Source organism: Capricornis sumatraensis, chromosome 12, assembly GCF_032405125.1.
Source record: "Capricornis sumatraensis isolate serow.1 chromosome 12, serow.2, whole genome shotgun sequence".
NCBI classification, from domain to species: Eukaryota; Metazoa; Chordata; class Mammalia; order Artiodactyla; family Bovidae; genus Capricornis; species Capricornis sumatraensis.
In genome coordinates, this window is record NC_091080.1 from 11,680,435 (window position 1) to 11,702,666 (window position 22,232).

At 37.6% G+C, this 22,232-nt stretch overlaps 1 protein-coding gene across 1 annotated transcript in view; it reads right to left on the reverse strand.

The window, feature by feature from the left end:
• The window catches only part of TDRD3 (tudor domain containing 3), a 134,798-nt gene that overhangs the window by 56,775 nt on the left and 55,791 nt on the right, over window positions 1-22,232 (reverse strand). Inside the window, exon 8 of the mRNA XM_068984494.1 lies at window positions 8,348-9,198. Coding sequence (XP_068840595.1) covers window positions 8,348-9,198 — 851 coding nt within the window. The remainder of the gene's footprint in view (window positions 1-8,347; window positions 9,199-22,232) is intronic.

Consider the following 22,232-nt stretch of genomic DNA (forward strand, 5'->3'; position numbering starts at 1 on the left):
TGTCTACAGAAAAGCTTAACCAAGGAATAAATGCAATCAGAGAAGTGAAACAACGTGGAAACAAAGGAAAACAGTCAAGCAAGACAAAATAATAGTTTAGCCATTAAGCAAAGTAAAGGACCTTCAGTTTCTCCTCAAGAGCTACAGATACATATTCTGAGTTAAATCCTTTGACTGTTTTGCAGATACCGAAACCCCCAATAGACAGAAGTTAACCACATGATGACCAGACTGTAGTTATGGCATAAGCTCTTCCATCTTACACAATTTCAAGAACTGGCCTCAAGGAAATGGGAACAATACTTGTACTTAAAACAACTATATGATGCTGATGAGACCACTACATGACTAATTTCAAGATGATTTTTGGAGCTGTTCTGCATGTAGCTCCCCTCCACCAACCCTTCCATCTACCTGTAACTCCCTAAATATCTCCTTTAAAAGTTCTTTCCCCTGATTAGCAAAAGGGAGCTGGTTAGGGGAGCTAGTTTTCGGGCCATGAGTCCATCTTCTTCCCAGAACAGCACCAGTTTCCTCAACAAAGCCGTCTTACCTTTTACCCAACACTTGGTTCTCAAAAATTGGCTTTCAAGCAGCAAGTAGCCAAGCCTGAGTTCAATAACCTTCATGGGTTCACCAGAATCAAAAAATGCTAAAGGCAACAAAAATTCTTATTCTTGATAACCTTCGAAATGAGCAGTTACTGTGGGTGTACCAAGAAAGAATCTGCTTTTACTAGTGTGTGTGTGTGTGTTTGCCAAGTCACCTCAGTTGTGTCTGACTCTTTGTGATCCTATGGACTGCAGCCTGCCACACTCCTCTGTTCATGGGATTCCCCAGGCGAGAATAATGGAGTGGATTGCCATACCCTCCTCCAAGGGATCTTCCTGACCCAGGGATCTAACCTGCGTCCTTTACGCTTCCTGCATTGGCAGGCAGGTTCTTTACCACTAGCACCATCTGGGAAGCCCAACTAACTAGTATGTGCCATACTATTAAAGTTACTAAATTAATCATGGTATTTCTTTTCCAGATCTGGATGCAAGAAGATTAGAGATACCATGCCAGAATTTTTCCTTATCTTAGAGATCTAGTTATATATCCACATCTCTCCTTTCCTCCTTTATTTCTTAGCCTTACACTTCCATGTTCTGTAAAGCGCTGTATTTCTCGAATACTTCAACTGTAAGCTTTTTAAACAATTATGTCAGTTAAGTTCAACAATGACAAACAATCATAATATATAACCTAGAAAAACAACTTGACATCCTTTTAGGAACTTACTAAAGATAACCTGTGTAAAAAATGACTTCTATATAACATGGAAAGTAAAGGTGTAGTGATATGGCATTTGATATGGCTAGGAGTGCAGGAAAAGCTTCCTGGGGCAAATAACAATGGGTATAATCTTCAAGGATGAAGAGTATTTAGCCAAGCTAAGAACTGAGAAAGGTGTTCCAGTAAAAGTTACAGAAACAAAACATGAAGAAGAGTATGAAGTGAAGTGAAGTGAAGTCACACAGTTGTGTCCGACTCTTTGCAACCCCATGGGTTGTAGCCCACCAGGCTCCTCAGTCCATGGGATCTTCCAGGCATGAATACTGGAGTGGGTTGCCATTTCCTTCTCCAGATCTTCCTGACCCAGGGATTGAACCTGGGACTCCTGCATTGTAGGCAGCCGCTTTACCGTCTGAGTATAAAGAAAGTAAAGTCGCTCAGTCGTGTCTGACTCTTTGCAACCCCGTAGACTGTAGCCTACCATGCTCCTCTGTCCATGGAATTTTCCAGGCAAGAGTACTGGAGTGGGTTGCCATTTCCTTCTCCAACCGTCTGAGTATAGGATATAACAAATAGTTTTAAACTAATTATGGCATGATGTAAGAAGGGTTGCCAATAAGACAAGATAGTAAGGGTCAGTGGATAGAGGCTCTATAGGCATGCTAGACTACAAGTGAAATATTTTAACTAGGAAGAATGACAAGATCACAGTGACGGCAGTTCCAGTGACGATTTTAAGAGGAATAAGACTTAAGGCAAGGAGACCACTTTAAGGGTCTATCCCAGTTGATAAGGCTGAAAGAGCTGAACTAGTCATGGCAGATGTACAGGGAGAATGCTCAGTCTTTCTATGAAAGTAAAGCTTGAGAGAAGGCAAGATATCATGAGGAATGTTTTAAATGATACTAACTGATTGCTTCCAAAACATCATTTATACTGCAGTTAAGATTATGGTTTCTTAATGACAGTTATAGATAATGCTTTTCTTAAGCCTTTACCCTAGTCTCTGGCTAGAAAATTGGAAAGTTGCCTGTTCTTGATAAGACACTGAAAAGTTATCTCTTAAATTAGGTGGTTTTATAAGATAACTAATGCCATCTCTTTCACAGAGTATTATTTATCTTATTTGCTTAATGGTGTATCTATACATAGCCTACAATCCTTCACTCTAAACTGAAAAACATCCACATAAAATCAAAGCAGTCCCCTTAGGAGATCATTCAATTATTCCAACAATCCTCTAAAAGCTCAAAATATTTTGGGAAATATTAGGCACCACCTTTCAGAAGCTATATGAGATTATTTAGAGTATATTCAGTAGAGACAATATATGAATTTAGTATTATTGATTTTCTGAGAAAATTACAGTTGAAAGTAAAGCTTTAATAACAATCTGATCAGGTATTTGAAGATACTCGGTTCATAGCACAGGCAAAACTATCTGATGTATCCCAAGCACCTAACACATAGCAGCTACTCAATTATGGTTTGTTGACTACTCAATATTTGTTGAAGAACTTGTCTAAGTTTACATATCTTAGGACTGTCATTATTCTCTGTTGCTTTGTTTCTGGTCATTCATATTCTCTCTATATTTTTAACATGCCTCATAATTTTTTTTTTTTTAGGATGCCAGACATTCTATCAATAGGTGAAATACCATGAAGAGGTTCTAAAAAATATTACTTTCCCTCAAAGAGGATTATATTTTGGGAAGCTGGCAGACAGAGTACAAGTAGATACCCTTGATGATGTGCAGGGATGATTTTAGGCTTCCTACTGGCTTGCTTGTATTTTGCACTTAGTACAAGGACACGATCCATACAGGATTTCAGTGGAAAGCTTGTGTCTTCTTATCAAGCCTTTCAAACATTATTGGACTTGAACTCAAATTATTCACTTCCTCTGTTTGTCAGGGTCACCAATTCCACATTGTTCAATGCAAAAAATAATTTTTGCCACCTTCATCTTTACCATTCACAGAAGCATCTTATAGAAGTGACAAAAAGACAAAGTCAAAGTTGCTCAGTCGTGTCCAACTCTGTGACCTCATGGACTACACATATACATGTAGTCATGGAATTCTGTAGGCCAGAATACTGGAGTGGGCAACATTTTCCTTCTCCAGGGGATCTTCCCAACCCAGGGTCGAACCCAGGTCTCCTGCATTGCAGGTGCGTTCTTTACCAGTTGAGCCACAAGGGAAGCCCAAGAATACTGGAGTGGGTAGTCTATCCCTTCTCCAGCACATCTTCCTGACCCAGAAATCCAACTGGAGTTGCCTGCATCACAGGTGGATTCTTTACCAACTGAGATATCAGGGAAGTCCCCTACAAAAGTGAACCCTCAAAGGTAGACAATGTTAGCTCTATAAACTAACTCTAATTTTCAACTACTTCTTGGTTCTACCTTAATGGAGAAATGCCAAAGCATAAGTAATTCCTGCACTAGCTAAATCAAATAGTTCTTGTGTTTGGGAAAGTGAGTGGTCTCAGCTGCAAGAGTAAGTGTCCAGATAGTGATGAACACCTGCACTTGCTTTCCAAGTCTCCATAAGAGCCAAGGAGTAGCCATGTAAAACAGTTCCAACCAATGAGATTATCTGTTGGTATTTCTGGGAAGGCTTTTACTTTTCTTGAAAAAAAGAAAAGACACAGTTAGTGCAGTCTCCTCCTCTCCTTTCAGCCTTGAATAAAAACTTGACAGCAGAGAAGCTGCTACTAGCCACATTCACAAAAAAACCTTAAAAGACTATGCCATCTATTGTACCTGGACCCCTTCTTGCTGCTATCATTAGGTAACACCTAACACCCTGTTCGTTTCCAAGGCAAACCAGTTTCACAGTAATCTAAGCCTATGTCCCAACCAGCAATGCTGAAGAAGCTGAAGGGTTCTATGAAGACCTACAAGATCTTTCAGATCTAACATCCAAAAAAGATGTCCTTTTCATCATAGGGGGCTGGAATGCAAAAGTAGGAAGTCAGGAAACACCTGGAGTAACAGGCAAATCTGGCCATGGAGTACAGAATGAAGAGAGCAAAGGGTAATAAGAGTTTTTCCAAGAGAATACACTGGTCATAACAAACACTCCCTTCCAACAACACAAGAGAAGTCTCTACACGTGGAAATCACCAGATGGCCAACACCGAAATCTTACTGATTATATTCTTTGTAGCCAAAGATGGAGAAGCTCTATACAGTCAGTAAAAACAAGACCGGGAGCTGACTGTGGCTCAGATCAGGAACTCCTTATTGCCAAATTGAGACTTAAATTGAAGAAAAGGGGGAAAACCATTAACCCATTCAGGTATGACCTAAATCAAATTCCTTATGATTATACAGTGGAAATGAGAAATAGATTTAAGGGACTAGATCTGATAAAAGGAGTGCCTGATAAACTGGACGGACGTTCATGACATTGTACAGGAGACAGGGGTCAAGACCATCCCCATGGAAAAGAAATGCAAAAGAGCAAGATGGCTGTCTGGGGAGGCCTTACAATAGCTGTGAAAAGGAGAAAAGTGAAAAGCAAAGGAGAAAAGGAAAGATATAAGCATCTGAATGCAGAGTTCCAAAGAATAGCAAGGAGAGATAAGAAAGCCTTCTTCATCGATCAATGCAAAAAAATAGAGGAAAACCACAGAATGGGAAAGACTAGAGATCTCTACAAGAAAATTAGAGATACCAAGGGAATATTTCATGCAAAGATGGGCTGGATAAAGGACAGAAATGGTATGCACCTAACAGAAGCAGAAGATATTAAGAAGAGGTGGCAAGTATACACAGAAGAACTGTACAAAAAAGAGCTTCATGACCAAGATAATCACAATGGTGTAATCATTCACCTAGAGCCAAACATCGTGGAATGTGAAGTCAAGTGGGCCTTAGAAAGCATCACTACAAACAAAGCTAGATGGAATTCCAGTTGAGCTATTTCAAATCCTGAAAGATGATGGTGTGAAAGTGCTGCACTCAATATGCCAGCAAATTTGGAAAATTCAGCAGTAGCCACAGTACTGGAAAATGTCAGTTTTCATCCCAATCCCAAAGAAAGGCAATGCCAAAGAATGCTCAAACTACCGCACAATTGAACTCATCTCACATGCTAATAAAGTTATTCGCAAAATTCTCCAAGCCAGGCTTCAGCACTACATGAACCGTGAACTTCCAGATGTTCCAGCTGGTTTTAGAAAAGGCAGAGGAACCAGAGATAAAATTGACAACATCCACTGGATCATGAAAAGAGCAAGAAAATTCCAGGGAAACATCTATTTCTGTTTTATTGACTATGCCAAAGCCTTTGACTGTGTGGATCACAATAAACTGTGGAAAATTCTGAAAGAGAAGGGAATATCAGACCACCTGACCTGTCTCTTGAGAAACCTGTATGCAGGTCAAGAAGCAACATTTAGAACTAGACATAGAACAACAGACTGGTTCCAAATAGGAAAAGGATTACGTCAAGGCTGTATATTGTCACCCTGCTTATTTAACTTTTATGCAGAGGACATCATGAGAAACGCTGGGCTGGAAGAAGCACAAGCTGGAATCAAGATTGCTGGGAGAAATATCAAAAACCTCAGATATGCAGATGACACCCTTATGGCAGAAAGTGAAGAGGAACTAAAAAGCCTCTTGATGAAAGTAAAAGAGGAGAGTGAAAAAGTTGGCTTAAAGCTCAACATTCAGAAAACGAAGATCATGGCATCTGGTCCCATCACTTCATGGGAAATAGATGGGGAAACAGTGGCAGACTTTATGTTTTGGGGCTTCAATATCACTGCAGATGGTGACTGCAGCCATGAAATTAAAAGACCCTTACTCCTTGGAAGGAAAGTTATGACCAACCTAGATAGCATGTTGAAAAGCAGAGATATTACTTTGCCAACAAAGGTCTGTCTCTTCAAGGCTATGGTTTTTCCAGTGGTCATGTATGGATAAGAGCATTGGACTGTGAAGAAAGCTGAGTGCCAAAGAATTGATGCTTTTGAACTGTGGTGTTGGAGAAGACTCTTGAGAGTCCCTTGGACTGCAAGGAGATCCAACCAGTCCATTCTGAAGGAGATCAGCCCTGGGATTTCTTTGGAAGGACCGATGCTAAAGCTCAAACTCCAGTACTTTGGCCACCTCATGCAAAGAGTTGACTCATTGGAAAAGACCCTGATGCTGGGAAGGATTGGGGGCAGGAGGAGAAGGGGACGACCAAGATTGAGATGGCTGGATGGCATCACTGACTCGAGGGACATGAGTTTGAGTGAACTCTGGGAATTGGTGACGGACAGGGAGGCCTGGCATGCTGCAATTCATGGTGTCGCAAAGAGTCGAACACGACTGAGCGACCGAACTGTACTGAACTGAACACCCTGTTTATTCCTCATCATTCATTGAACACAATGGGGCCTGTTTCCTGATCCCAAGCCATACAGCATCTCTTAAAACATCCTACCACACTTCCTAGCCTAAATTTCATTCCTTGAAATCTTCATGTAACATTATCTCCACTATTCCTTCCAGTCACACATATGGGCACAGCCATCTCAACTGAAATTACGCTATACATAAAATATTTGTTACAAATATGTTTTTTTACTTGATCTTCACATTCACCTTGGTCCTTCACAATAGTTTTCCTAGTACGACTACCTCTGGTTTTTATTACCTTGCTAATATCTCCAGCTGACTCACTGGAAGAGTCCCTGATGCTGGGAAAGATTGAGGGCAGAAAGGTAAGAGGCTGTCAGAGGACGAGATGGCTGGATGGCATCACCGATGCAATGGACATGAAGTGAGGCAAACTTCAGGAGATGGTGTGGGACAGGGGGTCTGGAGGGCTACAGTCCATGGGGTCGCATAGAGTGGGACATGACTGGGCGACCGAACAACAACAACAATATCTCCAGTGCCCTAACCACTCAAGTTTTTTTTCTATGCAAGTGCCTCCTGGAGAATGAACTAGTTAACAAAGTTAAAAAATAATTATGAAATTCCTACACTGTGAGAGGAACAGGGCAATAGAGAAAAACTAGAGAGATATGGTCCTGTCTTCAAGGGACTTAAAATCATGGCAGGGGAAACAGTTATCAATATAGGAACCAAAAACAAAAATACTTACAAACTGTGATAAGCTTTAGAAAGTGAACAAGGCACTGATTGAGAAAGACAATAATGTAGAAGGGAGGAGGGTGCAGACAAAGAAGGCTTCCTCTAGGAAGTCTCTGAGCCAAGTCTTCAAGGATCAGAAGAGCAGTTAGTGGAGGAGCATGCTGGGCAGAAATGGAGACACAAACAAAGTCCCTCCTGTCTGAGGGTCCCTCTGGCCTCTTCCTTTCCTGTTCTCACTGTGTCGGTCTTCGTCCTTTTGTCAGGCTCTTTTACCTGATTCACTGTATTCCTTCTCAGTCTCATCTTGTGTCTTTCCATTTCCATGTTTCCCCCCCTTTTCCTTTTAGCCAGTATATAATGTAGAACACAAGGCTGTTTAAATTATTGGTTTAATAACTCTTAAATTATTTATTATTAGCTAAATAGTTAACCTTCCTCCTCATAATATTTTTAAAGTAGGCTAATTATGTATATTATCTTTAAATTAAATGACATCTGCAGAACTTAACTGTGTGCCATTCAACTGATTTGCTTCCTTATGAATCAGTACAATTTTATTAGAAAGAAAAGCAAATATTAAGTAAAATAAATAAAATAAATTTTATTAAGTAAAATAAATAAAATAAATTATTTTATTAAGTAAAATAAACAAAAGTAAATATTAAGCTCAGTAGATGATACTAAAGTAACTTGTCAACCTCATTTATTCACTTTTACAATACTTTTCTGATATGCAAGTGAAAATCAAACCTAACAACCAAGTATTATGGGACTTCTAAGCATCCATAAAAAATATTAAATATTTTGCTCTTCGTTTGATAAGTTACATATGCATACATCTGTTCAAAGACTATAAACAAGTACAACCAGAGACTGAAACCCTGTCCCAAAGCAATGGCTTTCTATGGTCTCACTAGACTGTTACATTCAGTAATATTAGTATTTAATAACTTTACAGCATGCATACCTTGTTGTCTTCCCAATAAAGTGCTAAACATTCATCTCCAGATTTCCACAGTTTTGCATACTCCATAGGAATAGATGATTCTAGTACTTTTTCGGGTTTAATTGGCCCAGATCTTCTTTTGGGACCACTACTGTAAAATATTTTATCATCATAGGATGAAGCCGTGATGGGTCCTGCTGGCTTAATAGGTCCCACTCGTCTTCCCTTCAGTGGCATTTCTGTCTCTCCATTTGGAACACCAATGAAACTATTCGTTCGGACAGGATTCTGGTGTTCAGTATTTATATTAAAATGTTTTTCAATTTTTACACCACTAAAAGCTTCATTATTTATTGTTCGTGGCTTCCTGTCATAAAAATGATCCAAATTTGCTGTTTGGTTTTCTCTTTTCCCACGTTTGTGATTATTATAATCTATGGATTCTTGAGGAAAAGGATTTTCTTTTGCCTCTGCATAGGATGGACCTTTTCCTGATCGGCTTTGCATACAGTTATCCCTTTTTGTAAATACAGTATCACTGTGTGGGGAACTTAAAAGGTAAGAAGTACCTTTAGTTCTATCGTATCTAGAATATGATCTATCACATTTGATTCTCTCTTCAGCCCATACTTCAGATCCTGAAGAAGTACTTGGTCTTTCAGAACCTCTGTTTCTAGGTAATCCACTGCCTTCTAAAACTGCCTTTGAATTTTGGGTGTCTCTTTGAAAACGAGGAGGTTTTTCATTTCTTGGCTGTCTGGTATCATTTCGAGGAAGATATCGTGGTTGATTATTATCTTTTACTCCATTTTGCTCAGTATTTGACATTCTGTTTTGTCCTTGATGAAGCTGCTGCGGCTGTGATTTAGGTTCTGAAAAGTAAAAGTAATCATATGCATATTAAAATGAAGACTGCATTAATACTTAATTATCAAACTACTCATTTAACATCTTCCCACCTCATTATCTTAATCTCTCTTTGCTTGGTTAGACTCTTATGTTTCTAATGTACAGTTTGCCTGGTTAGCCACATTAGTGAAGTAAAGCAATGATATGAACCATGAAAAAATGGTGGATATTCAAAAGCAAGTGGTCTTTGTTACTGAATATTTGCATTGTTATGGCTATCTATACATGCTGCTCTGGTAATTCATTTCCCAAGACTGGTGAAACAGAACTACAAACTTAAACCACAGAAACTGCTATGAAACTGTGCAAGTATACCTCTAGCTCAGTTCTTTTCTGAGTCCCCACCTCATTTAAAATGTATCAATCACTGTCAGTCAAGTTCTAGTCTTAGCAAAAAAAAAACCCAAAAAATTCTCAGTTCTTTCTGGATCTGGAATTGCTAAGTGTTTGGATTACAATTAGATATTTATTTATAAACTTTCCCTGGTGAAGGACAGGGAAGCCTGGTGTGCTACAGTTCACATGATGCAAAGAGGCAGACACAACTGAGTGACTGAATAATAACATAAACCTATCAAAGAACAGGTACTACTTGGAAATACAGGGGGAAAAGTGTCAAAATCTGATTAAGCAAAATAGCGCAGAAAATGTCCAACCAAAAATCAAATCAGTAACATGGCATATATACATATACCTCACAGATAATCTGATGGTTATATTTCACATAATGATCTTTATTCTCCTTCGATTTGTTCTGTGTCATGTACTCTTTCTTCCTCCACTGTTTCTCATAGCATGTCTATAACAAATTACAATCAAGTTGACTGGTCCTGGTGCACACACATCTTGTTTCTCTTGCCAAACACTATAATCAGTATGAACATTAGGATTATTCTTACATTTTACCAAGGTCACAATACTTCTTAATAGGGATACTACTAAATTCCAGGTGAGAATGCTTCCTGTATTTGCAAGTAAATTAACTTCTTTGACCTCTAGCTACTAAATGCCAAAGCATTCTCCCTTAGCACTCCTAGTCACTGTGACTACCTAAATTGTCTCCATACATTTCCAAAGACCCACTGGAGGAGAAAAGGTACCAAGTAAAATGTTTAGATCAGCAGAAATAAAGAGAAGATCTTTAAAAAGGTCCCAAGCGACAAAGCAACTCAAGACTAAAGATCAAGGCTCAAAATGAAAAGAAACTTCTCAGCAGAGCCACTGGAAGCTAGAAAGTTATCTAATAGACTTTTAAATCTCTTTGAAATTAAAGGAAAATTATTTTCTAAGTACAATTCTGCATTTATCCTAACCACCCACTGATCGTGACAAAGAACAGATTTTTCAAATATGTAAGATCTCAAATACTAGCCAAGACCATCAACAGAGATACTTTTACAAAATCACTTTTTCCCAAGATCTGCTTTACCAATCGGAGAAGGCACTGGCACCCCACTCCAGTACTCTTGCCTGGAAAATCCCATGGGTGGAGGAGCCTGGTAGGCTCCAATCCATGGAGTCACAAAGAGCTGGACACGACTGAGTGACTTCACTTTCACGTTTCACTTTCATGCGTTGGAGAAGGACATGGCAACCCACTCCAGTGTTCTTGCCTGGAGAATCCCAGGGACGGAGGAGCCTGGTAGGCTGCCGTCTATGGGGCCACACAGAGTGGAACACAACTGAAGCAATTTAGCAGCCGCACCAACAGCTTTACCAATATAACACACAAAAAATAATATCTTATTTTAGATCACTGTAGTCAATATTAATTTTTTTTTCTTTAGAAAGAAGAAAAGTAGACAGAAATGAGCATTTTCAGCAGTAAGCATGTTTTGGCACTTGTTAATATAGGCAGCACCCGCCTCTTGCTGACTATCTGCTATGTGTTAGGTATCCCATACTAGCCCTTTATACACATGATCTATAGTCCCTATAGCTGCCTTAACATACAAGTGTTATAAGGTTTACTTAATAGAAAGATGTAATATATGGTGAATTGAAATTTTTTTAGTTTCCAAAGTAAGTCAAATATGAAGATATTTGCTAACAACAAATTCTGGATAGATATTTGGGAAGTGAAATGAAGTAGCTCAGTCAAGTCTGACTCTTTGCGACCCCATGGACTGTAGCCTACCAAGCTCCTCCGTCTATGGGGTTTCCCATGCAAGAATCCTGGAGTGGGTTTCCATTTCCTTCTCCAGGAGATATTCCTGACCCAGGGATTAAACCCAGGTCTTCTGCACTGTAGGCAGACGCTTTACCGTCTGGGCCACCAGGGATATTTAAAATAATGGTGAAGTTAAAGCTTTTTAGATCTCCTGTGTTTAGGGATCAGTTTTTCAAAATTATTCCAGGTAGGGATGCCAAAATCTATGATGATCAGGAACAACTTAAGTCATCATGAGAATAACTAAGTATCCTGAACCTCAAACGGCAGTCTGAATACACATACGGGATGAAGGTTTCAATTAGCCTTGGTAGGTATGGGAGAATTTGATTACAGCTCTTCTAAAAGAAGAAAACAGGTAAAGATCTACTTAACTGATGATGTACATTACAGAATAAAACAGTAATTTTACTATTAATAAATATACTTCATTCCCATTATTATGCTGAGACAATACAGTGAGAGAAGAATCTACAAAGAAAACTGATTTTAAAATAAGAACTACTTATTACTTAAATAAGAACTACTATTTATTACTTAAAAAAGTAAACTCAATGAGGCAGAAGATAAAATTGTGCTTTTAAAAGAACACAGTTTTCATATTCATACAAAATAAAACAACAGTAAGCCAAGGAAGGTCCTTAAAGGTTTCATCACTCCTATATTTCCTTAAACATTATATCTTAGACAGTTAAGTAATGAAGTCAGAAGTAAATATTTTGAACCTTAACTAACCTATTAAATAAATAATAGAATATACTAAATCACTAAATTGTGGAAAGACGATTTTAAATATAAAAATAGCCCAGAAGTCAAATAGAAAGTGTCTTAATTCAGCAGTTGGAAACTAGTTGCTCTCTGTTGCTCTTCAATGAGGAGGCATTGATGATTTCAAACCACCAAAATAGTAACTGATAACACAGGCCAGGTCTACAGTCACTAACCGAAAATACACTGAGACCCTTTTCTGTACAGGAAGGAGAATAAAACGTTTTGCTTTTCTTCTTCTTTTTTTTAATGAACTGAAAGGTGAAAGAAAAGCATAAACAGAAATCAGTAATAATATATATTAAATACAGGAGAAAAAATGGAAAAAGAAAATTAGCAAACAAATGACAAAAATTCATCACAAAATAGATAAAATTATAAAAACATCTAAAAGATCAAAGTGATAAAATTTTATATGATAAAATTAATCAAAAATACTACAAGAGTTTCATTTGACTTGTAATAATAAAATGTTCCTCTTAAATCAGCTCATGAGTTTAAAAATGCAAGTTCATAAAATAATTGATTACAATGTTTTACAGGCCCATATTCTGAAATGCATGGATCATTAAGAGTGAATTTATTAATTGTCATAACTTATTTGGGTTTGTACTTTAGAATGTGCTTTATAATTAGATTATTAAATTCAATTAAAATATTAAATTAAAATTAAATTAAAAATTTAATTAAAATATTAAGACTTCTTTGCAGAGTATTCATTCTCCAGTTGCAGCTGTACCTGCTTTTTATAGTAGAAAAACAGGTACATTTTGTTTCCCAAGATGAGCCTTCATTTTATTCTGAGACACCTACTTAAAGAAATGGTTTAATTAATATTTCACTATGTACCTGACTCTACTTAAAAGGTCTTTTAACTATACTACTTCATATAATTCTCTCAACTACCTTGAAAGGCAATATTATTATCCCCATTTTATAAGTGAATTAACAAAAAGCTGAGTTAACAGCTAGAAAACAGAAGCACCAGAGCTGAACTCAAGTCTAACTGATGAAAAAGACCATAATTTTCTCCCTATGCAAGCTGCCTGCCTGGAGAAACAAAGCAGAGTATAATAAAACATGTGTTAGCTACAATTTCATCACCTCCATCTGTTCATTCCTGGTATGATACAGAAGTCACAAAAGTTCTTTCACAATCTCTGATGAACTAAAAATATAAATTTGGATACCACGAATGCCAAAATTCTGACCTGAAACTAATAACCTCTTTCCATTAATGTAAAACAAAAGGAATACCTATTTATCAGCTAGATATTATTTTTAAAATGTCATAGTACCATGGTAAAACAGATTACCAACTAACATATATATTAATTCAAGTGGAGTAGTTAAAATTACTGCTGAGTAATATTTCAACATCAATAACCTCAGATATGCAGATGACACCACTCTTATGGCAGAAAATGAAGAGGAACTAAAAAGTCTCTTGATGAAAGTAAAAGTAGAGAGTGAAAAAGTTGGCTTAAAGCTCAACATTCAGAAAACTAAGATCATGGCATCTGGTCCCATCACTTCACGGGAAATAGATGGAGAAACAGTAGAAACAGTGTCAGACTTTATTTTTTGGGGCTCCAAAATCACTGCAACCATGAAATTAAAAGACAATTACTCCTTGGAAGAAAAGTTATGATCAACCTAGACAGCATATTCAAAAGCAGAGACATTACTTTGCCAACAAAGGTCCATCTAGTCAAGGCTATGGTTTTTCCTGTGGTCATGTGTGGATGTGAGAGTTGGACTGTGAAAAAAGCTGAGCGCCGAAGAATTGATGCTTTTGAACTGTGGTGCTGGAGAAGACTCTTGAGAGTCCCTTGGACTGCAAGGAGATCCAACCAGTCCATTCTGAAGGAGATCAGCCCTGGGATTTCTTTGGAAGGAATGATGCTAAAGCTGAAACTCCAGTACTTTGGCCACCTCATGTGAAGAGCTGACTCATTGGAAAAGACCCTGAGGCTGGGAGGGATTGGAGGCAGGAGAAAAAAGGACGACAGAGGATGAGATGGCTGATGGCATCACGGACTCGATGGACATGAGTCTGAGTGAACTCCAGGAGTTGGTGATGGACAGGGAGACCTGGCGTGCTGCGATTCATGGGGTTGCAAAGAGTCGGACACAACTGAGCAACTGAACTGAACTGAACTGCATCTTTCAACAAATAAAGCAAAATAAAAAGAAATCATCAAAGATATTTGTTACAAAAAGATGGTATTGCCTGATCAGTACATGAATTCACATTAAAACAGAAGCATAGCACTTCCTAATATTTCTATGTCTATATACAGACCAAATTTGGAGAAGGAAATGGCAACCCACTCCAGTGTTCTTGCCTGGAGAATCCCAGGGATGGGGAAGCCTGGTGGACTGCCGTCTGTGAGGTCGCACAGAGTAGGACACGACTGAAGCGACTTAGCAGCAGCAGCAGCAGCAGCATACAGACCAAATTACATTTTTTTCACATCAAAAATTTCAACTAATTTTCCCAATTATACAAATAACGGCCTTTGTGTTAAATATCTTTACATATTTTTATCTAAATATCTTTAGATATTCTAAATATCTAAAATATCTTTAGATATTCTGTAATGATGACAAAACTCTGGCTATAAAAGTTTATCTATCAGCTCAAAATGTATATGCTTTTGTTCCTCTTGTAAAAAATTACTTCCTCTATAAATTTATTCTATATGAATCCTGACTTCGATAACAAAGGTTAAAATAAAGAACTATATCTCATTCTTACCAGGTACATATAAACGCAAGTGGTTATTAAATGATAATGTCCTCCATATAGTAAAAACTAAATGTAGTCTTTTAAAAATAGTATGTGATAGGAAGAGATATTGCTCATCACTCCAAGCTTAAAGTATAACTTTTTCATGCTATATTAAATGTTCTTTTTTACCTCATTCTTCAAAATAATCATTTTAATATACACAGATCATTTATTTATAAGACATCCTTTAGCTTTCTTCTAATCCCACTACTTTGCTGACACTATTTTTGCCAAGATCTCCAATCAGTGATGGGTTGGAGCCAGTCTGAATACTGCATAAAAACTGATTATTAAATTTTCAGAAAATCTGAAATCTGGTTGCAAACTGAAATTAACTTGAAAGTAGCTGCTGATAATTTGAAATTAGCCATAGTGGTATATGTATACCACAGAAATCAGGAAAAGTTAAAAAGTAGAGCATCACTCCCTTGCCTCCCACCTCTTCTCCAGGGTCAGCTGTTAAACATTCACCAGCACACGCACTATTAATGCCGTGTAAACCAATGGACACTTCACATCCTTCTCTCTGCTTCTATTCCTCCTGCTTTTTTGGCAGCTGTTTTCTCAGCTTCTTTCATTGGCTCTTCCATCTCCATTTGATCTCTAACTTCAATTGCCTGTTTAGTATATCTCCTTGATTTTTAAAAAACATAAGATGTATTTCAAATTTATGGTAAGCCAATTTTCACCAACTTTCTATATATTATCTTTAAAATTTTTCACTGAAGTTATCCCTAAATTCATATGTAAATTTCTATATACTATTAATTATTAAATTCAAATAACTACTAACTTTACTTTAATAAGCAAGATATTACCTGTGCAGCACTGTGGAATATTTTCACTTCCCACCTGGCAGTTATCTAACACCCTAAACTTCCTGGTTTCCTGCCCTGACAAAAGGATAATGTCAGATGCTATGCTGTCAGAATGCTTGCAAATCTAGGGGCCATAATGTCAGATAACAACAGAGACCAGAGCATTTCAAAGAACTCCAACCAATGACCAGGGTTTTTGTTTCAGTTATTGGTTCTAGCTTTAATTTCCAATCAACTGTTGACTGTCACTTGTTTAAAATGCAGTAACAAATGTTGAGGCTTTGACAAACTGCTAAAAGACCTTCTGAATAAAACTTATCTGTACTTATATGAGATCAGACACAAGAACTACAGACTACAGGATCACGAGTATAGAGTATTCACTGTTAAGGTAACAAGTCCACATGACAGAATTAGAAACAATTAATTCAAGTTAACGGTAAAGCACTATCAGAAAAAGTCAAGGACTGGGAAAGTCATACTGGTGGCTAGGGTCAGAGAGAAAGTGAAAAGTAGTGTGTGGAAAATGACACATTTTGCTAACAGCTTATTACTATTCACATAGCAACTCTTCATTCCTGGGTTCCAAGGAAGCATTCCACCATCAATTTTAATCAATCAATTGCACAGGGAAATGAGGAGGAATGTTGTTTGATGCAATTAGATGTAAACATACATAATATGGGCAATTGTTTCTTGAGGAAATCCTGTACAAGAACATCCAGCCTAACAGAAATATATTCTCTCTCTTCATGATCTAGTTTCATGACTTTCCAACTATTACCATTCTATCACATTTCCTTCTTGTATCCCTACTTTTAAGTCATCAAAATTCAAGCTATAAATGTATTGTCAAACTATTTAAACTGACTTGAAACTTGATTAAATGAAAATAAAACAGACACCTACCAACCATTAGAAGACTGAAACTCCATGTGCATTTACCATCATCCATTAATATTATATCTGCTATCTAATTATTTACATTTGAATATTATGTAGAATTTGAAATTATGCATTACATTAACCAAGATAAATGCTAAGATAAATTCTCACAAAATCCACAGAAAATAAAGAACTGGAACTGCACAAAAACAGTATATGTATTATAGTCTGAATTTTATTCTGTTAATAAGAAGACTCAATGGAGTATTTTAAGCAAGAGGGTAATGGGATCAAATTTGTGTTCTGAAAGATCACTGTTTGCTATACGGAAGATGAGATGATAAGTTCTGCAAAGAGTCAGTGGAGAACAGAAGAGGGCCCAAAGTAGGATAAGGGAGGAGATGAAGAGACAGTGAGTGGAGGATGCTGTTGCTACTACTGTTAATCAAAATGATGATAATGTGTTGACAGAAAACAACACAATTCTGTAAAGCAATTATTCTTCATTTAAAAAATTAATAAATTTTAAAAAATGCTGATAATGCTGGTAACAGCAGTAGTGGTGTGGCACAGTGACCATTATGCGGAGGCCTGTGTGTGCCAAACACCATGATTAGCACCTGGCAGGCACAATCTAACCTGACCTTCCCAGTAACTGCAAACTGAGGTGGTGCTACTGTTTTCCCATTTCCCAATAAAGAAATAAAGATTTGAGAGATTATATAACTTGCCCAAAGACATACAACTAGCAAATACAAGAGCTGTCAGTTAAGCTAGTGGTAGAGTCAGTTGTACATATTTGCCGCACAATCTTTTCAACTCTCTTATTTTGGTAACAGAACTCTGCTTTGAATGATGGGAACTACTGCCTCCTTTTATATATAATCCAGAATCAATTAAGATGTCTTAGCTCTCCTAAGAAGGTGGTAGACACAGACATTAGAAGACAGCAGGTCTTTTTCTGCCAGATCTTCCAGGTATAAGGACCATTTGATTGCTTCTGAGAAATATTTTTTAATTACCTTTTCATATTATGAATGGAGATTTGACACCAACAACTGTAGTGCTCTTTTATCCAAGTCTCTCTGTACTCCTGTTCCAGCCGCTTCATACACACCAATGCCAAAATCACCAGTGGAACTCAGTTGAGCTTGGTGAATCAATAATTATATGATGAAAGCTATTTATCTTTTTCCAAAAATAAAAAACATATGCTTGCAAAATTAAGATGAGCTTTTTTACCTGTTTATCTATACGTGTCATTATGCCCTCTTATTCATCCTTATATATGTTGGCCATAGGCTATACTTGGTGCTTCGTGGGCCAGTCTTAGCTACCACATGACATAGTTTGTCAACACAAAATTCAAATACATGGAAAGACTTTCTAGTTATATGAGCCAATATATTACCTTTTTATTTGGATTTCTGTGGCTCACAGCTTAAAGCAAACTAGCTTAGAAATTGTTTAGTTGCTAAGTCATGTCTGACACTTTTGCGACCCCATAGACTGTAGGACCATAGCCTGCCAGGCTTTCTCTGTCCATGGAATTTTCCAGGCAAGAATACTGGAGTGGGTTGCCATTTCCTTCTCCAGCAGCTCTTCCTGACCCAGAGATCAAACCCACGTCTTCTGCTTTGACAGGTGGATTCTTTACCAATGAGCCACCTAGGAAGCCCCAACTTAGAAATTAGTGCCAGGAAAAAGAGTGATACAAGTGACAGAACCTAAAATGTAAACCTTGTTTAGCAAAGGAAGGGTACAGGGTAGTGAAAGTCATTGCATCCCCTAAAAGAAGTTGGCACTCACTCCTCATTGAATGGCTAAACTACAGTCTATTGTCTTGGAACTGGAGTACCTAACTAATGAGGCCAATGATTTAGAGAACTTGGTATGAAAATGCCAGGGTGATGAAAGGTGTGGGTTACTTCTTACAGCCTTCAGTAACTCTTATAAGAAAGTAACAAGGCGGCAAGCTTGAAAGTAGAAAGGCAAGCTTGAAAGTAGAAAGGCAAGCTTGAAAGTAGAAAGGTAAGCTTGAAAGTAGATGCAACTAGCTATGAGGTAGTCTTCTCAAATTATACCAGTAAGCCTAAAGGACTGAGACTCAGACAATCATGCTTCTTTACAAAAAATATGGAGAAACACAAATAAAACTTGTAACACATATTTAACTTGCAAAATAAGCTACATAAACAAGGAAACAGAGGAGTATAAATTTAAGAAAGTTACCCTGTCCACTTTTCTCACAATGTCCCTTGTTCCTTATTCAGAAAAATTAAGGTTTATTTGGTCTAATTTAAGATGTAGAAAGTTAAAACAGTAAAGTTATTATCTTAAGGCATCCCTTCCCTTTATTTCTGGCAAAGCTAGATATCTTCCATGGTAACAGAAAGAATAACACCTACTTTTTCTGTCCCAAGCTGACACTTAAAATACATATTTCTAGTGTCCATATTTTCAGTGGACATTATTATAAATGGTAATTACATACTACTGAAGTAATATATTGATAAACTTAAAGTATGTAAAGTTGAGAGCTGGCCTGATAATCTGGCCAAGACTATATCTAGTCTACAAAAACCAAAAAAAATTTTAAAGCCTATATATAAAAGCCTTTCTGAATACAAGCCTATCACAAATTGATCAACTTAATATTACCAACTTGATATCAAACTGTTAGAAGTCACAGACATTTTAGTGATTACTCTCATATAACAGTGTAATCTAACCTCATTTTTTTCATAATATTGACAATAACGTCAGGTAGAATTACCTTTGACTCAAAAGGCACAACAGAAAAGTTGATACGGGAAAATCTCTAGGAAAAGTACATGTGATGAACAGCTACAGGCACTACTTATTTTACTGCATTTTGCTTCCTTGTACTTTGCCAATATGCATTTATTACAAATTAAAGATCTGTGACAACTCTGAATTGCTAGATGATGCTTAGCACTTTTGACTAATAAGGCAACTTTTAATTAAGGTGGGTATATACATTGCTTTTTAGACAGTATTATTGCATACTTCTCTCACATCCATACATGATCACTGGAAAAACTATAGCCTTGAATAGATGGACCTTTGTTGGCAAAGTAATGACTCTGCTTTTTAATATGCTGTCTAGGTTGGTCATAATTTTCCTTCCAAGGAGTAAGCATCTTTTATTTTCATAGCTGCAGTCACCATCTGCAGTGATTTTGGAAACCAAAAAATAAAGTCAGCCATTGTATCCACTGTTTCCCCATCTATTTGCCATGAAGTGATGGGACCAGATACCATGACCTTAGTTTTCTGAATGTTGAGCTTTAAGCCAACTTTTTTGCTCTCCTCTTTCACTTTCATCAAGAGGCTCTTCAGTTCTTCTTCACTTTCTGCTGTGAGGGTGGTGTCATCTGCATATCTGAGGTTATTGATATTTCTCCCAGCAATCCTGATTCCAGCTTGTGTTTCTTCCAGTCCAGCATTTCTCATGATGTACTCTGCATAGAAGTTAAATAAGCCCAGTGACAATATACAGCCCTGACATACTCCTTTTCCTATTTGGAACCAGTCTGTTGTTCCATGTCCAGTTCTCACTGTTCCTTCCTGACCTGCATATAGGTTTCTCAAGAGGCAGATCAGGTGGTCTGGTATTCCCATCTCTCTCACCATTTTCCAGTTTACTGTGATCCACACAGTCAAAGGCTTTGGCATAGTCAATAAAACAGAAATAGATGTTTTTCTGGAACTCTCTTGCTCTTGACAGTCCCTTGGACTGCAAGGAGATCCATCCAGTCCATCTTAAAGGAGACCAGTCCTGGGTGTTCACTGGAAAGACTGATGTTGAGGCTAAAACTCCAGTATTTTGGCCACCTGATGTGAAGGGCTGACTCATTAGAAAAGACCCTAATGCTGGGAAAGATTGAGGGCAGGAGGAGAAGGGGACAACAGAGGATGAGATGGTTGGATGGCATCACTGACTCAATCGACATGGGTTTGGGTAGACTCCTGGAGTTGGTGATGGACAGTGAGGCCTGGTGTACTGTGGTTCAGGCGGTCACAGTCAGACATGACTAAGAAACTGAACTGAACTGAACTGATTGAATACTTAATAGACTACTGTATAAGGTACACATAACTTTTACATGCCCTAGGAATTAAAAAAAAAAAATGTGACTTGCTTTATTCTAGTGACTTGAACCAAACTCACATCATCTCCAATGCGTAACTGTACATCTGATGTAAGTTTTTAAAAGTCAGAATAAAGGAATGATAGTTTTATTCTTTTACAGAAAATTATATAATACAATGTGAAAGTAAATGTGTTACTTACCTGCATTAAATCTTTCAGAAACACATTCTTAGAGGATGTATTATTTTTTCCCAACAAACCTAACATATTACACAGAATTTGATATGACATGACAAGTGCATTCAGGCCTGGGCTTATTAAATTAAACACGGCTTCCAGGGATGCCCAATAAACAAAATCCTCAGAGAGCTTAAATGACACAAAACACAGATGCAGGAGAGGTTTGGTGACTCAACTAAATTAAAAACAAACATTGAAATACAGATAAACAAACAAACATACACATCACTGAATCATGACTACTTATAATCAACTTAGGTCTGTAACAGACCCAAATAATGATACTGATGATATGAATGTGAATAAAATAAAAAGCTCATAATTCTTCCCATTAGCCTTCCATAAGGCATTTAACCAATAAAATTTATGTAGACTCTATCCTGAAAAGCTTTCTACATTTTTCTTAGGCAAAGAGTTTCCCATCATGAAGAGTTGATTTTACAATATAAGATTTATGGAACAATGACAAATTTTGAAGGAAACCCAAAGTGGAGATTCAATTTTACAAAAGTAAGAATTTATTCTGAGCTTTATTTTCAGTTAAAAAGAAATATGAAATCATAAACAGAAAAGCAATTCAGTAGTTTGCTTCAACTGTTTGCTTTATTATGAGCCTCAACTCCTCCAGGAACATACCAACAGTATGAGGGTTAACAAGAGAAAGAGTAACAGAAAGATCTCTGAAGGAGACCTGAGAATGACCACACATATTAATCCTGTCACCTTTATTGTAATGGGATTATGTGAAGACACAGCCAAGAGAATACAGGCATACTTCGTTTTACTGCACTTTGCAGATTTTTCATTTTTTAAAGAAGAACTGAAGGTTTGTGGCAACCCTTCATTGAGCAAGCCTACTGGTACCAGCAGTGTTAGAGAAGACTCTTGAGAGTCCCTTGGACTGCAAGGAGATCCATCCAGTCCATTCTAAAGGAGATCAGTCCTGGGTGTTCTTTGGAAGGACTGATGCTAAAGCTGAAACTCCAGTACTTTGGCCACCTCATGCAAAGAGTTGACTCATTGGAAAAGACTCTGATGCTGGGAGGGATTGGGGGCAGGAGGAGAAGGGGATGACAGAGGATGAGATGGCTGGATGGCATCACTGACTCGACAGACATGAGTCTGAGTGAACTCCAGGAGTTGGTGATGGACAGGGAGGCCCGGCATGCTGCAGTTCATAGGGTCGCAAAGACTTGGATACGACT